The 15,265-nt window shown below is 46.8% G+C and overlaps 1 protein-coding gene across 1 annotated transcript; it reads left to right on the top strand.

Annotated features, from left to right (window-relative positions):
* The first annotated feature begins 3,885 nt into the window (after window positions 1–3,885).
* On the top strand, window positions 3,886–15,165 carry LOC115293396. The gene is given in 14 exon segments (XM_029941182.1): window positions 3,886–4,002; window positions 4,144–4,263; window positions 4,836–4,913; window positions 5,176–5,258; window positions 5,759–5,854; window positions 9,345–9,478; window positions 10,552–10,760; window positions 10,833–10,916; window positions 11,742–11,776; window positions 12,622–12,752; window positions 12,822–12,892; window positions 13,324–13,500; window positions 14,143–14,289; window positions 14,368–15,165. Coding segments are annotated over 14 exon segments (1,644 nt in total). The 3' UTR covers window positions 14,530–15,165.
* The last annotated feature ends 100 nt before the right edge of the window (window positions 15,166–15,265 follow it).

Raw genomic sequence — 15,265 nt, 5'->3', positions numbered from 1 at the left:
GGCAGATAGAGAGGGAAGGAGAGAATCCCAAGCAGGCTCCATGCTGTCAATACAGAGCCCAACGTTTGGCTTGGTCCCATGAACCAAAAGATCATTACCTGAGCCAAGATCAAGAGTGGCACACTTAATGGACTGAGCCACCCAGCTGCCCCTGAACTAATTACTCTTATTTTCCATATTACATCTATACAATGAGATTATAATATACCACTGGTATTGTTGGTAAAATTATACCAGTATTTTTTTAGGTTTTTTTTCACATTTATTTATTTTTAGGAGACAGAGTGTGAGTGGGGGAGGGGCAGAGAGAGAAGGAGACACAGAATCTGAAATAGGCTCCAGGCTCTGAGCAAGTGTTCAGCACTGAGCCCAGTGCAGGGCTCGAACCCATGAACCGTGAGATCATGACCAGGGACAAAATCAGACACTCAACGGACTGAGCCACCCACATGCCCCTATAACAACAATATTGATAGACATGTGAGGAAATTCAGTTACAGCCTCCTGTGTATACCTCACACTGACTCCTTCAAATGTTAGGCATACATCAGCCCATTACCCCCTTATCCACTGTTTCACTCCCTGCAGTTCCAGTTCTTCAAGGCGATGTCATAATGCCTACATCACTCTCCTCGCTTCATGTCATCATGTAGGCATTTTATCATCTCACATCCTCACAGGAAGAGGAAGGGTGTGTACAGTACAATAAGCTTTTGTGAGAGAGAACACATCCACCTGATTTTATTACAGCATATTGTTATAACTGTTCCATTTTATTATTAGTAATTGTTGCTAGGGTGCCTGGGTGGCTCAGTCAGTTAAGCCTCCGACTTCAGCTCAGGTCAGATCTCACATTCGTGGGTTCGAGTCCCGCATCAGGCTCTGTGCTGACAGCTAGCTCAGAGCCTGGAGCCTGCTTCCGGTTCTGTGTCTCCTTCTCTCTCTGCCCCTCCCCCTCTCATGCTCTGTCTCTCTCTGTATCAAAGATAAATAAAACATTAAAAAAAACAGTAATTGTTGCTAATTTCTTACTGTGCCTAATTTATACATTACACTTTACCATAGTTATGTGTAGGAAAAAAAGCATCTATATATAGGGTTCAGAACTGTTTGTGGTTTCAGGCATATAATGGGGGTTTGGAATATATCCTCCATAAGTAAGGATGGGGGGACTACTGTATTCATGTTTTTATTGTTCTATCTGTTACATAAATGCTACACCAAAGGTAAATAATCAAACAGATATGATCCTTTAGCTAGAAGGGGTCCTTGGTCAAACACCATCAAGTGGCTGGTCATATAATAAAGAATATATCCAGCCTTTTTTTTTAGTTTCAAAAAAATTTTTCCAGTCCTTTTTTTCTTTTTTAATGTTTTTTCATTTTTGGGAGAGAGAGAGACAAAGCGTGAGGAGGGGAGGGGCAGAGAGAGAGGGAGACACGGAACTCACAGGCTCTGCACTGTGGGCACAGATCCCAATATGGGGCTCAATCTCAGGAACTATGAGATCATAACCTGTGCTGAAGATGGACGCTTAACCAGCTGAGCCACCCAGGCACCCCGGGAATATAGCAAGCGTTTGTCTCCAGTTGCAGGAACAGAGCTTCAAAAACTTTTGGAAATTTTCAAGGATAAGAGTCTGTTATGCTATTGAGGTGACTTGTGGCTGGATTTCTAGATAGCTTCAGGTTGGAGGAAGCTGCACACCAGAAAATTCAACCATGTAATTGGCTGGAGTTGAGTTCATTCATATAGCCTATAATTTAATCAAATGTGCCTACACAATGAAATATCAATTAAAACAAAACCTCTGAATAGTGAGGCTCAAGGAGCTTCCTGTTTGGTGCACACACTGATGTGCTGGGAGGGTGGCACACACCAACTCCACATGGACAGGAGGTCCTGTGCTCAGAGCTCTTCCAGACCTTGCCCGTTGTACCTCTTTGTCTTATTGTTCACTGTATTCTTTATAATAAAAAGGTAATCATAAGTAGGGTACTTTCTTGAGTTCTGAGAGCATTCTAGTGAATTTCTGAGCCTGAAGGGTACTCAGTCATCAGAACCCCAAGTCTGGGGCATCTGGATGGCTCAGTGAGTTAAGTGCCTGACTCTTGATTTCAGCTCAGGACACGATCTCACGGTTCTTGTTGAGGATTTTGCACTTTAACTTGTGGGAGCTGCTGCTAATTCCAGGTAGTTAATGTCAAAATTGGATTGAAATATAGGACCCCAGCTGGTGTCAGAAAATTGGTTTCAGATACCGTAAGGATAATGCCTTCCTCAATTCCCTAAGTCATTCTAGCAAAGCATGGAACCTGGAGGAAGAGTGGGAACAACTGACAATGTTGCTAGCTGGTAGGAGTGAGGAAGGACTGGGGACCCCGAGTTATGACTAGTGTCTGCAGTAAGGACAGTCTTGTAGAGATTGTGCTCTTAGCTGTGAAGTTTGGGCAAACTCTGCATAGTTGCTGACAGAAGTCATTTGATCTCCATGTGGAACATCAGTCAGTCATAGGCAGTACTGATGCACGCTACGGCATTGATGAACCTTGAAAACATTATAAGTGAAAGGAGTCAGCCACAAAAAGAACACACACTGTGTGATTCCATTTTTTAAATTTAAAACATTTTGAAGATTTTATTTTTTAATTATTTTGAGAGAGAGAGAGAAAGTGTGAGTGTGTGTTTGAATAGGGTAGGAGCAAAGAGAGAGGGAGAGAGAGAATCCCAAGCAGGCTCCTCACTGTTGGCACAGAGCCCAACATGAGACTCAAACCCACGAATCTAACTTTAGCTCAGGTCATGATCATACAGCTCATGAGATCGAGCCCCGCGTTGGACTCTGCTGACAGCTTAGACCATAGAACCTCCTTCAGATTCTGTGTCTCCCCCTCTCTCTGTCCCTCCCACACTCACATTCTGTCTCCTTCTCTCTAAAAAATAAACATTAAAATTAGCTATGGTGATAGTTATACATTATCTGCAAACATACTAAAGTATGTTTGAAATATACACTTTAAATTTGTGAATTCTTTGTATATGAATTATATCTTAATAAAGCTGTCATTTTAAAAAAAGGTGGTTTCTTATAAATACATGCTGAAAAAGCTATAGATGAAATATAAGGTGTCTGGGATTTGCTTCAAAAGAATCCATAAGGGCTGGGGAGGGGAACAGAAGTAAGACTGGCCGTAAGTTGGTAATTACTGAAGCTGGGTGCTTGGAGATTCATCATACTTTCTCTCTACAGTTGTGTTTGACATTTTTCAAAAAAGGAAAAAAAGAAGAATCCCATGCAATGTTATGGCTCACTCAGAGAAGGGGACTATCACCTCCTTTGATGAGTTGTTATGTAGAGGCCCTACCCAGTGTCACAGATCAGGGAGGTGAATTATTGATGGGAATCTGAGAGTCATGGAAGCCAAGGAGTGTGGAGAGTCAGCGAGCGCAGAAGCTGGCTTGGGCCAGGGCAGCTCAGCACCCCCTGCCCTCATGGACAACCCCCAGGCCAGGCTGACTGTAGAAGTGTGGTAGAAGTTGAGAGTGGAAGAAGATCAGGTAAGAAGGCCTTACACATGTACTCTTAGAGGTTACGCAGCCTTGGGGAGCCTTCTGGGAGAGGAGAAGGGCGAGGCCATTTTACAGCTTTAGCTGCTGCAGAAGCTTTTTGAGGAAGCCCTGCCTATCAGGGGCTCTGATCCTGTGCTCATTAGTATTCTAGATTAGGAAACTGAGGCCAAAGTTGAGGGCAGGACTTAGGCATGACAGTTGATACACAGTCCATCCTTCTCAGGCCCTGAAGAGACCTGTTGGCCCTCACTGCTTCTGGAGGGGCCCCAGAGCATCTGCCTGCTTCCTCTGGAGACTCTAGACACTCAGGTAGAAATGGGGTGGGGTGTGGGTGAGGCCCTGGAAGATGGGAGTGACAGTGCTGAGCCTAGTCCTCCCCCACAGGAACACTGCATCACCTTTGACAGAGTCCTGAGCTCTGATGCTGCTCAGGTAGGGAGTGTTGTAGGGAGTCGGGAGCTGGATGGGAATCCTCAGGCTTCTGGTTCCTGGCGTGCTGTTTCCCAAGCCCATTGCTCAGGCGGGCTGGGTCAGGGCACCTGAGACCAGGGGATGTGCCTGTGTCCCCTGCAGGAGGCTGAGCAGGAGCTGCTAGCCCGGGTCCAGTCCACACTAGGCTTGGTGGCCCGAGGGTACAGTGTGTCCCTACTACTTCGGGGCCGGGAAACAGAGACACCTCGGCTTGTACCTCAGGTGAGTCCCGGAGGAGCCACCAGGCATAGGACTCATGAAGCTCAGGTCTTGTTTCCTCCAGGAGACCTTTGAGAAACTTCCCTTCCCCTCCCTACCGGAGTGGGTTCACCTCCCTGGGGTTCCTGTAGGGCGCTAATGTTTTCCCAGGGTCAGTTTAGGCAGCTACTGAGAGGTCGGGTGGGAGGCTGGGGCCCATGGGGTGAGGGTCAGGATGGGGTGGTGTGCAAAGATGAAATAACCAGTGAGGTCTAATATTGACAGTTTTTCATAATACTGATAATAAACTTGAATGTTTTGTTTTCAGGGCTTCATAAAAATGCCCCCATATCAAAATAGCTGCCTCAGAACCTTGTCAGAGGCCCCTGCTTTAGGAGACAGCAGGTCTCATTGAAAATGCCTGCTCGTTTGACTGGCTGGCTGTGAATTGTGAGGGCTGGGCTGTTTGTGTCTTGGACAGTATGTCCCTGTGTCCACAGCACCTAGCATAGAACCAGGCATGGACTTCACCCTCATGAAAATGTTGAAGGACAGATCCTTTCTCCCTCCCTACTGAACCCCTTTCTCCACTTTAGCTGTTGCAGATGCTGTTTAAGGAAGCTCTGCCCCACACGGGCCCTGTTCCTGGGGTTAGCACCCTTAGCCTGGTACAGGTGAGACAGGGAGGGGACCCATGGGAGCCAATGGTGCTGCTGTGTAAAGGGCCCGAGGCTCAAGGGCAGCCAGAAAAGACCGAGTCTAGCCTCTCTAATGCTCAGCAGTATGGGCTTGCCTCTCGGAGGTTTCCTATTTCCTGTTTGAAATGGCTGAAATGTTGGTGCCCTGGTTGACCCACGGAATCCCAGCGGGAGGATCATGTGAGACAAAGTCTGGAAAAGGCTGTTTGTAACTGATGCTGTGCTTGTGTGATTGCAGCTCGACCCCAGTGGAAGGACTCAGGACCTGCTCTTTCCAGGGAAAGAGAACCTATCAGTGCTAGATGTGTTTCCTTTGGGCTTGTGAATGTCCAGGGCCCAATGGGATCTGAGGGTGGCTGCCTTAAGGCAGGGCTGACACCCCCCAAACCCAGCTGTGGGAGGTTTCTCCCCACTGTGATGCAGAAGGGAAGGTCTTCACTTGGCGTTGTGCTCATCACACTCGCTCACCCTCTTCCCTGAAGCCCGTAACCCCAGCCCTCTCACTCTTCTTACCTTATCCACCTACATCTCTTCAACTCAGTTGCCATCTGGGTGATTTGAGCATCTCATCGAGCAGAACTTCTGTTTCTCCATCTGTGAGATGTGAGCAATTCTAGCTAGCCTGTTTCCCTCACTGAGCAGATGACAGGAGAAAAAAGATTATGAAGATGAGAGGCTTTCAGTGGATATACGGAGCTTAGAACCATGAGGATGATTCTTATAGGCTCTTGGGACCACGATGGACTCCTCATGTGTAGGTTCTGGGGGGCTAGACAGAACTCTGGTGCTTCGGAGTTGAGGTCAGCCTCCCTGTCCTCCAGGGTGGTGGAAGATGCCAGTGAGGTGCAGGTGTCTGACTCAAGAGCTGCCTTGGAGCTGTACTTGCAGGCTGCAGCGGTGAGGACAGGAGAGCCTCTGTCACCCCCAGCCCTATCCCTTAGGCAATTGGCCACATCCTGCCCTCTCCTCCGCAGGGCCTGCTCTCTGCTCACCATCACCATGTCCTGCCCAGGCCCTGACCCGCCTGAGAGGCCTGGGACCCAGAGTATGTGGCGAGGGGCCTTGAGGATCCTGAACCTCCCCAGAGCCCCGTAAGTCTGATGGAATCTTGTGACTGCCTTAGGGAGCAGGGTGGCGATGTGGCTGAAGTATGGATGCAGAGACCCAGGGCAGCCTCAGAGTCTCAGTTCCTCACCTCTGACATGGTAAAGGACTCCCTCCTTTAGCATTTCTTATAAAGCAGATCTACTGGCAATGAATTCCCTCAGCTTTTACTAATCTGGGAATACCTTATTTCTCACATGGTCTTGAAGGATAGTTTTGCCAGATATGGAATTCTTAGCTGACATACTTTTTTTGCCCAGCATTATTTTTAGAGAGAGAAAGAGAGCAAGCAGGGGAGAGGAGAAGAGGGGGAAGAGAGAGAGAGGAAGAGAGAATAGAGTGAGAGGGAGGGAGGGAGGGAGAGAGAGAGAGAGAGAGAGAGAGAGAGAGAGAGAGAGAGAGAAGAGAGAGAGAGAGAGAGAATCCTAAGCAGGCTCCATGCTGATGTGGGCTTCCATCCCACCACTCTGGGCTCATGACCTGAATTGAAAGCAAGAGTTGGACATTCAACCAACTGAGCCACCCGGGCACCCCTCTTCCAGCACTTTAAATATGTCATCTCACTACCTTCTGGTCTCCATAATTTCTTGCTTGCTTGCTTTTTAAGATTTTATTTTTAAGTAATCTCTACATCCAACATGGGGCTGAAGCTCACAACCTGGGGATCAAGAGTCACATGCTCTACTGACTGAGTCAGCCAGGCACCCCTGGCCTCCACAATTTCTGATGGGAAATTGGTTTTCTTATGGAGGATCACTTGTATATAACAATTTGCTTCTCTTAGGCTGTTTTCAAGATTCTCTCCTTGGCTTTTGATCGTTTGATTATAATGTGTCTTGGCGTGAATCTCTTTGAGTTTATCCTTCTTGGAATTTGTTGATCTTCTTGGATGTATAAATTCATGTATTTCATAAATTTGGGGAATTTTTGAGCGTTATTTCTTCAAATATTCTTTCTGTTTCTTTTTCTCTTTCTTCTCCCTCTGAGATTCCCATTCTGCATATATTTAAACACTTCATGCATCCACTGGTCCCTTAGGCTCCTTTCCTTCATTGTTTTACTTTCTGCATAATTTTATTTTACCTATTTTCAACTTTACTGAGATTCTTGTGCCCACTCAAATCTGCTTTCTAGGGAATTTATGATTTCAGGTATTATTCAGCTCCAGAACTTCTACTTGGTTCCTATTTTGTTTTGTTTTGTTTTATATTATTTTATTAAGTAAGCTCTGCACCCAATGTGGGGCATAAACTCACAACCCCAAGATCAAGAGTTGCATGCTCCACTAAGCCAGGCAGGCACCCCTCTTTTTGGTTCCTTTTTATAATTTCTGTTCTTCTATTGGTATTTTTCTATTCATTGAGACATCATTTTCTTGATTTCTTTTGCTTTTCTGAGCATACTTAAGACAGTTGGATTAAAGTCTTTGTGTAGTGACTCCAATGTCTGTGCTTCCTCGAGGACAATTTCTATTAATTTTTTTCTCTGTGGGTGGGCCATACATCTTTCTTTGCATACTGGATAGTTTTTTGCTTGGAAACTGCCCAATTTGAGAATTTTTATTTTTGTAAAGATTCTATTCCTTATTATGTTGGTCTCTTAAGTCTCCATTTCTTTTCCTTAGGCTCTGACATTTGTAATATGATAGTGTGGGAACTCTGAAAAAGATATTCCCCGTCCCCTCCAGGGTTTGCATTGTTTCTTGCTGTGGGCCGCAACTCTGTTTGCTTAGTTACCTTTCCAAACAATTTTTGTGAAGACTGGGTTCTTTGTGGCCACTGAAGTCTCCATTCTGTTATCTCAGTGGTCAGCTAGTGACCTGACATAGAATTCCTTAACCTACTGGCACCAAAACATTCTTTTTAAAGGAAGAAAAAGAGGAAGAAATAAAAGAAAATTTAAAAATCTCCACCTTTCCATAGATTGGCTCTGTGTTGGGTCAGGCCTTCTATGCTTCGCCATCCCGTTACATCTCTGCCTGAGCCTCACTTCCTGTGTGCACTGAGCTTTAAAAACCAGAGATGGAAACTTGCAGTCTCCTCAGGCCTTTTCTCAGCCTGGATCCTGCCCTGGGTGTGTGTGGCTTTCTAGATTTCTCAGTGCATGGGGGAATTTTCCTTATCCCCCAACCCCCAAATCTGACTCCCCAGTTTTTCTTCCCAGTCTTTCCATGCCCCTGTTGTTTGTCCCAACTGTTATTTTTGCTTGTTATTTCATCTTTCAGTGTTTTGAGGATATCATCTAGGATAGCGGCTCTGCCCTGAGAGAGTTCTAAGGTAAGGGAAACAAAAGGAAGCCCTTTTTGTCAGTCCTCCGGGGGAAACCCTAGACAGTCAAAACACCAAACACAGTTCCTTGGGGACAAAATCCGCTCTGCTCCCTCCAGAGCCAAGTGCCCCCACCAGAAATGTGGGCTGTTGTCTTAAAGACCTCCTCCGTGCTGGGGAGGAGGTTGGGGCTAGGTTAAGTTAAAACACCACAAAGATCTCAACATATTTATGTTGCCTTTCTCCTCGGTAAGCATTCACTTGGTTGCTGTAAACCTTACAGTGTCCCCCAGAGTTCCAGTAAGGTTGATTCTGACCATTTTTTTCACATGCTGCTGGAAAAGGACAGGTCCCCAGAGTCCCATACGCTGCCATTTTTGTGGATGTCATCTTGCTCTGCCATTTTTAATTGGGTGATTAGGGGCACCTGGCTGGCTCAGTTGGTAAGGCATGTGACTCTTGATCTCAAGATTGTGAGTTCAAGCCACACTTTGGGCATGGAGGCTATGTAAAAAATAAAATAAAATAAAATAAAAAATAAACTGGGTAATTATTCTTCTATTACTGAGGTATAAAAGCTCTTTAAATATGCTGGATAGGGGTGGTGCCTGTGTGGCTCAGCTGGTTTTCATGGCTCATGAGTTTCAGCCCCGCACCGGGTGAGCTCGAGCCCTGCTTCAGGCTCTGCACTGTGCAGAGCCTGCCTGGGATTCACTCTGTCTCCCTCTCTCTCTGCCCCTTGAACACTCACGCTTTCTCACTCTCTCTCTCAAAATAAATAAATAAATAAATAAATGTTCTGGATATAAGTCCCTTATCAGATAGACAAATTAAATTTTGCACTATGAGAATATATTATTTGTGTAGCTAAAAATAATAAAATAAAATAAAGATCTATGCAAGGTTGCAAATCTACCTGGTGGTGCACCAAAATTCTGGCAATAATCAACCTTTCCATCAGATGTGATTTAGGTCAATTTCTTTCCCCATCCACCAATGGACAGACACCTCCTTTCTTCCTCTCTCCTTCTGGCAGAGATTGCCCCCTGCTTCACGTGTTGGCTGGTAAGGTTATTGGTGAGGAGGTGGAGGGCACTCTGCCCTGGATCGTGTCACGGCTCCTGGAAGGAAACAACTATATTGGTCTTCTTCTTCGTCTGGACCCTCAAGGTGGCCTGGGGGATGGTGTGGGGTTCTTTGGGAAGCTCTGGCATCTAACTTATGCCTGACCCACCCTCTCACCACAGCATCCACAGGCCCAACCCCAGTCCAGAGAGAGCCTGACCTCCGGGAGGATCAAGATTCAGAAAGGTCCCAGTATGGCGAGGTTGCCAAAGTCTGGAGAGGCAGGGCTGATGGTAAAAGCAACCCCTCACCCTTCAGAGGCTTTCAACAGTTACCAAGCATTTTTACACTAATACTTTTTATTCTTACCTCAACCCCATGAGACACATCGAACTTAGGGAGGGAGGCCTAATTTATAAATGAGGAAAGGGAGGATCAGAGAAGGGAAAGAACTTGCCTGTTTTCATACAGTCATTAAAAATCAGGCCTCTCTGAAATGACATGATGTCAGAGTCTTAGGGGAGGTCAAGTGGAGGATATAGACCAAACAAGAATGGCCGTGAGTTGATAATTATTGAAGCTGGATGAAAAGTAGTTTGAATTTCATATACCCTGTATACACTTGAAATTTTCTATAATAAAAGTAAAAGGAAAGAAAAAATCTGGCTCTCTGCATACAAAATTAATAAGCACACATTAATTTGGCTAACATAGTCCCAGACCACACACTGTGCCAGGCCCTGTGGGGTGAGGAAGAAAAGCTAGTCCAGTTCATGCCCTTAAGGATAAAGCAGTGAAGGACAAAAGTATGTTTATCCATAGGCCAGTTTGGTATCCTGATTAAGGGCACAGGTTTTAATGTCAGACAGAATTGGGCTTAAGTTTCTGCTCTGCCATCCACGAGGGAGTTGCTTGGCCTCTCTGAGCTCCATTTGCTTCATCTGGAAAATGTGGGGGTAGGCAGAACAAATTAGAGTTGCTGCTTCCTTGGAGTGTTGTGTGGATAAACAGAGGTGATCCACGAAAAGCCTTGGCTTTAGCACAGTGCTATCAAGCTCATGGAAAAGCCTGACAGGAGTTAGCTATTTTTGTAAATAGTATTAATAAAAACTAAAAGTATTACAGGCAGTATGCTCTGGAGTCCAGAAGGAGTGATTCACCCCGTCTCCACTTACTAGGTGGCTCCCTGAGCTTGCTCAGAGCTGCTCTGCTGGGGGCTGCAGAAAGGAGGATGCAGGTGAAACAGGTGAAGCCCACCCTGTGGGATGCAGTAGAAGAGGCGCGTGCCCGCCGGGCTCGCCTGAAAAGCCTGCGTTCAGGCCTCCTTGGGGACACCCTGACAGAAAGCAGGCTCAGCCAGCTGGGCAGGGCACTTCGAGAGTTGCAGGTAAGCAAGGTGAGGCCTGGAGCTGCTGAAGAGAGCAGTGGTGGGAGCCTATCTTAAACCCTCTCTCTGTAGGTGGTAAAAGCCTGGAGCCAGTACCCAGGAGGCTGGATGTTCAAAGGGGTCAAAGCTAAGGCTGTGGGGCTCCCAGAACTACAGGTATGTTTTCTGGTTCAACCTTTTAGGAGCCCCAGTGATGTCTGCCTTCTTTCCTGTTTACAGACCACTATGAGAAGTTCTTTGTTCACTAATTTATTTCCAAACATTTTAGTGACTTCTCACTGTGTCAGGGTAGTGTTATGTAGGACCTGGGAAATCCCTGTCCTCATGGAATTTGCAATCTTCTGGAGAGAAGCAATTATAACACCATGAAGGCCTTATCAACACAGGGTTCTGTGGAGCATCTAAGTTAGTCTTGGCAAGAGAGGAAAGGAACACTTCATGACGGACGTTGATTTCTGAAGGAGGTAGCCAGCAAAGATGAGTGAAGAACACACATTCCAGGCACAAAAAATTACAGACCAAGTCTTGGCAGTAAGCAAGAGCTTGATCTCTTTCAAGGACTACAAGCAGGTCATTTTGCTGTAGAATAGTTTGAGGAAGAGTCAAGAGAGAAGGACTGAAGAGATTGAGTAGGGGCCAGGTCACAAAGGACTTTGTAAACTTATTGAGATGTTTAAACTTTGTCTTGAAGGTCAAGGGAGAGCCATAGGATTATTTTGAGCAGGGAAAACAACATTGTTCACATTTTTCAGGTGAGCAAACTGAGGCTCAGAGGGGGATCTGAATATCTCAGGGTCCCTGAGATAATCAAAGGCAGTAGAAGTGCAAACACCCAAGTCCTTAGATTCAATACAGTGTTTCTGCATCCATTTAGGATGCATGACCTCTCCTGTGCAGAAGGGGGTGCTGTCTTCCAAGATTTGCCAAAGAGTGGCTGGAATGCTGCTCCTGTCCATCTTCTCCTGGTCCTTCCCTTTTCAGTTACTTTCAACTTGTTTTTACAGCCCTGAGCTTAGGTACTTAGGCATGTAAGCTCCCATTTATTGAGTGGTGTCTGCCACTACTTAGTGCTTTGGGTGCCTTATCTCATTTCATGCTCTCTACAACTTTTTTTTTTAATGTTTTTTTAAAATGCTTTATTTATTTATTTTTGGGGGGGGCGGGGGAAGGAGCAGAAAGAGAGGGAGACACAGAATCTGAAATAGGCTCCAGGTTCTGAGCTGTCAGCACAGAGCTCAACACAGGGCTCAAACCCAAGAACCGTGAGATCAGGACCTGAACCGAAATTGGACACTTAATCGACTGAGCCACACAGGGGCCCCTCTACATCTTTTTTGTTTGTTTGTTTTTGAGAGACAGAGAGAGACAGCGCGAGTGGCGGGGGGGGGGGTGTTCAGAGAGAGAGGGAGACACACATCCGAAGCAAGCTCCAGGCTCTGAGCTAGCTGTCAGCACAGAGCCCGACACGGGGCTTGAACCCACAAACTGTGAGATCATGACCTGAGCTGAAGCCTGACGCTAAACTGACTGAGCCACCCAGGCACCCCTACAGCTTTTTAAAAATGTTTTTTGTTTGTTTTGTTTTTAGTTTTTTCTTGAGAGAGAGCAGAGGAAGGGCAGGAAAAAAAAAGGAAGACAGAGGGTCCAATGCAGGCTCTGTGCTGACAGCCGATGTAGGGCTCAAACTCATGAGATCATGAGCTGAGCTGAAGTTGGATGCTCACCAACTGAGCCACCCAGGTGCCCCTCTACAACTTTTATCAGTTCTATTTTACAGATGAAGAAATGGATTCAAAAGATTAGACACCTGCCTGAGATCATACAGCTGAGGAGAGGAGGGGCAGGGACCCTGATCTGTCAGATTTCAAAGTCCTGAGCTTAATGTGTGCAATGCTGGGAGGAAGGGGATGGAATTCCCATTCTTAATATATTCTCAGCAGGTGATAGATTCAACAGCATGCCACAGCCCAGGCTTCCAGGGAGAGCCCAAAGGTGAGTTTGGGGCTTGGGGTGGAGCCAGGTGTCTTCACCTTTGGTGGGCTTAATTGCATTTTCTTCCAGTGGTCGGAATAACAGCATCTCTGGGACCTGGGCTGCACCAAAAGCATCCTCTCAGGGACTATGAGGAACAGGTAATACCTCCTGTACCCCAGAACTGCTGGAAGCTCTTGGGGGACTGAAGAGTTGCAGAGCACAGCTAATATGTCTACTGCTTCTGTGTCCCAACATCAGGGACAAATATGGAGCTTCTGACAAAGAGAGAACCTGATAGGCTATGATTCCTAAGAGAGGGGCATGCGAAGGCTGTTTTCTTACTGGGTCACATTAGGGGTATAGGATCCTTAAGGCCTCCTTGGCTCCTATTGGCAAAGCCAATACCTCTCCTTTGCCCCATGGCCTCCAAGTCTGTGTCCAGGTTATGGGCTCTTACAAGCCAGTTAAGTCCTGGATGTAGTGGTAGGAGCAGCCCTGGTTGTGGGGTTCTGTTGGGAAGTTGGGCCCTGTGTCCCAGGGCTGTGGCACACATGGGACTTCTGGCTGAGCCTAGACTAATGTCATTTAGGCCTTGCAAGCCCCAGATGTGGCCCTGCAGTTCTTCTTGGCCCAGGCACGGAGGAAGAGACTTCAAGAACAGCACCAGATATGGATCCAAGAGGAACTGAAGCATTTGGAACAGGAGGAGAAAGAGGTGGCAAGTGATAAGGTCAAAGGCCTGGTGGCTGGAAAGGAGGTGAGGAGGGTCAAGTAGTGGACTTGAGGCTTCTAATTGGTCAGGACATTGTACTGGGGGCTGGGATCCAGCCTCAGTCACAATAGACTGGGCCATACCCTCTCTCGTGGTCCTCATAGCTTTATGGACAGATGTAGCAATTTTCAAGGATAAGTGCAGTGATGCAGGGAGCTAGGGGCTCGTGGGAACAAAGACGCTGGCGAGGAGCAAAGAAAGATAGCATCTAGGCTGAGACTTAGAAAACAAATCAGCCAGAGGAAATCACTAGCCTGAAGTCCATACTCCTCACACAGGGGCACTGAATAAATATACTTATTTGCACAAATTAGGAAACAACACTTGTGTGCATGAGGGGATGGGAGGATATGTTCTGGGAGCCACAGTCTATGAGCAAAGGTCTCGAGGGAAGCAGCAGCAAAGTACAGTCTGGGTATTGCAAATTGTCCATCTGATGGGGTCTGGGAGGCACATGGTCAGAGGTAAGGCTGGAGACCACTATGTGCCATGCCTCTGAATTTGGACTTTACCCTCAGACTGACAGTGAACCACCGAAGGGCATGTGTCATCTCAGTTGTGTCCCTTACTAGCTGTGCAAATTTGGGCGGGTTAGGTCACTTCTCTGATCCAGTTTCCAAATCTAACTACCAGGAGAGGCAGAGATGGCACCGGGAGCAGACACTCCAGAGACTCCAGCTGGAGGCCCTTCAGGCAGAGCGGGACACTGCAGAGCAGGACCTCCTAGCCCTGTATGACCTGCATGTACAGGCTGCCCGGGCTCAGACATGACACATGCTGCAGGTCAGTGGGGACAGAAAGCAGGTCATGAAATGGTTCCAAGGCTGACTGACTGATAGCTATCTCTGAATTTGGGCACAGGTATTTCGAGCCTGGCAAGGGCTGTGGGAGGAGCAGGCCATGACCACAGAGCATCACCACCGCAGCCTGCTGGCTGGTATCCTTCAAGACACGCTCCAACTGGCCACACAGAACCAGGAGCTCCAAGCCCAGATCCAGCAGCTTCAGCAGGGTGTAGACTAGGCTGGGGCCAGTTGTGCTTAATTGATGCCCTGGGGAGAAGTCTGGTGATCAGTAATCCTTCAGGGGCAGCTTCTTTTTTCATTCTTCAGGGTCCCAGCAGAGAGGGGGAGCTGGGATGCAGTAACCACGCTAACCTTCACTATGGCTAATTAACGGCACCACTAGCCAGGTCTCGTGTCAGTCCCCGCTAAGCAGCTAATTCCACCGCTTCGTTTTAGCCTTTTCCACTACCCTGTGTGTAGGAGGTGCCACTTGGCCCCCATTTCAGAGATGAGGCAAGTAAAGCTAGGAGGGGTTAAGTGACTGCCTGAGGATAGTCCAATAAATGACAGAGCCAGAATTGAAACTGGAGCCTGTTAGAACTATAGTTCTACACTGCACATAGGAATGGTTCACAAGCTGAAGTGTGCATCAGAATCACTTAGAGAGCTTATTAAAGAAAAAAGAAAAAAAAGATTCCCAAACCCCTACTCTCTCAGCTTCTTCAGTAGGTCTGCAGTTTTGTTTTTTAAAGCTTACTAGGTATGCTCCCCCAGAAACAGAGCCTGATGTTCCTCTGGCCATGAGAAGAGATGAGAGGCAGGAATATCAATGGGGGAACTAGAGGAAATAAGAATAAAAACCATACTGAATCCATGAGTTTTCTAGCCTAAAACTTGATTTGTCCTGCCAGGCCCAGGACCCTCTATTCCCAAAAATCCCTCCAAATTCTCCAGGGTCCTGGTTTGTGCTTCAA

The sequence above is a fragment of the Suricata suricatta genome, chromosome 6, assembly GCF_006229205.1.
Source record: "Suricata suricatta isolate VVHF042 chromosome 6, meerkat_22Aug2017_6uvM2_HiC, whole genome shotgun sequence".
In the NCBI taxonomy this organism is placed as follows: domain Eukaryota; kingdom Metazoa; phylum Chordata; class Mammalia; order Carnivora; family Herpestidae; genus Suricata; species Suricata suricatta.
This window is presented reverse-complemented; position numbering and strand designations above follow the sequence as displayed.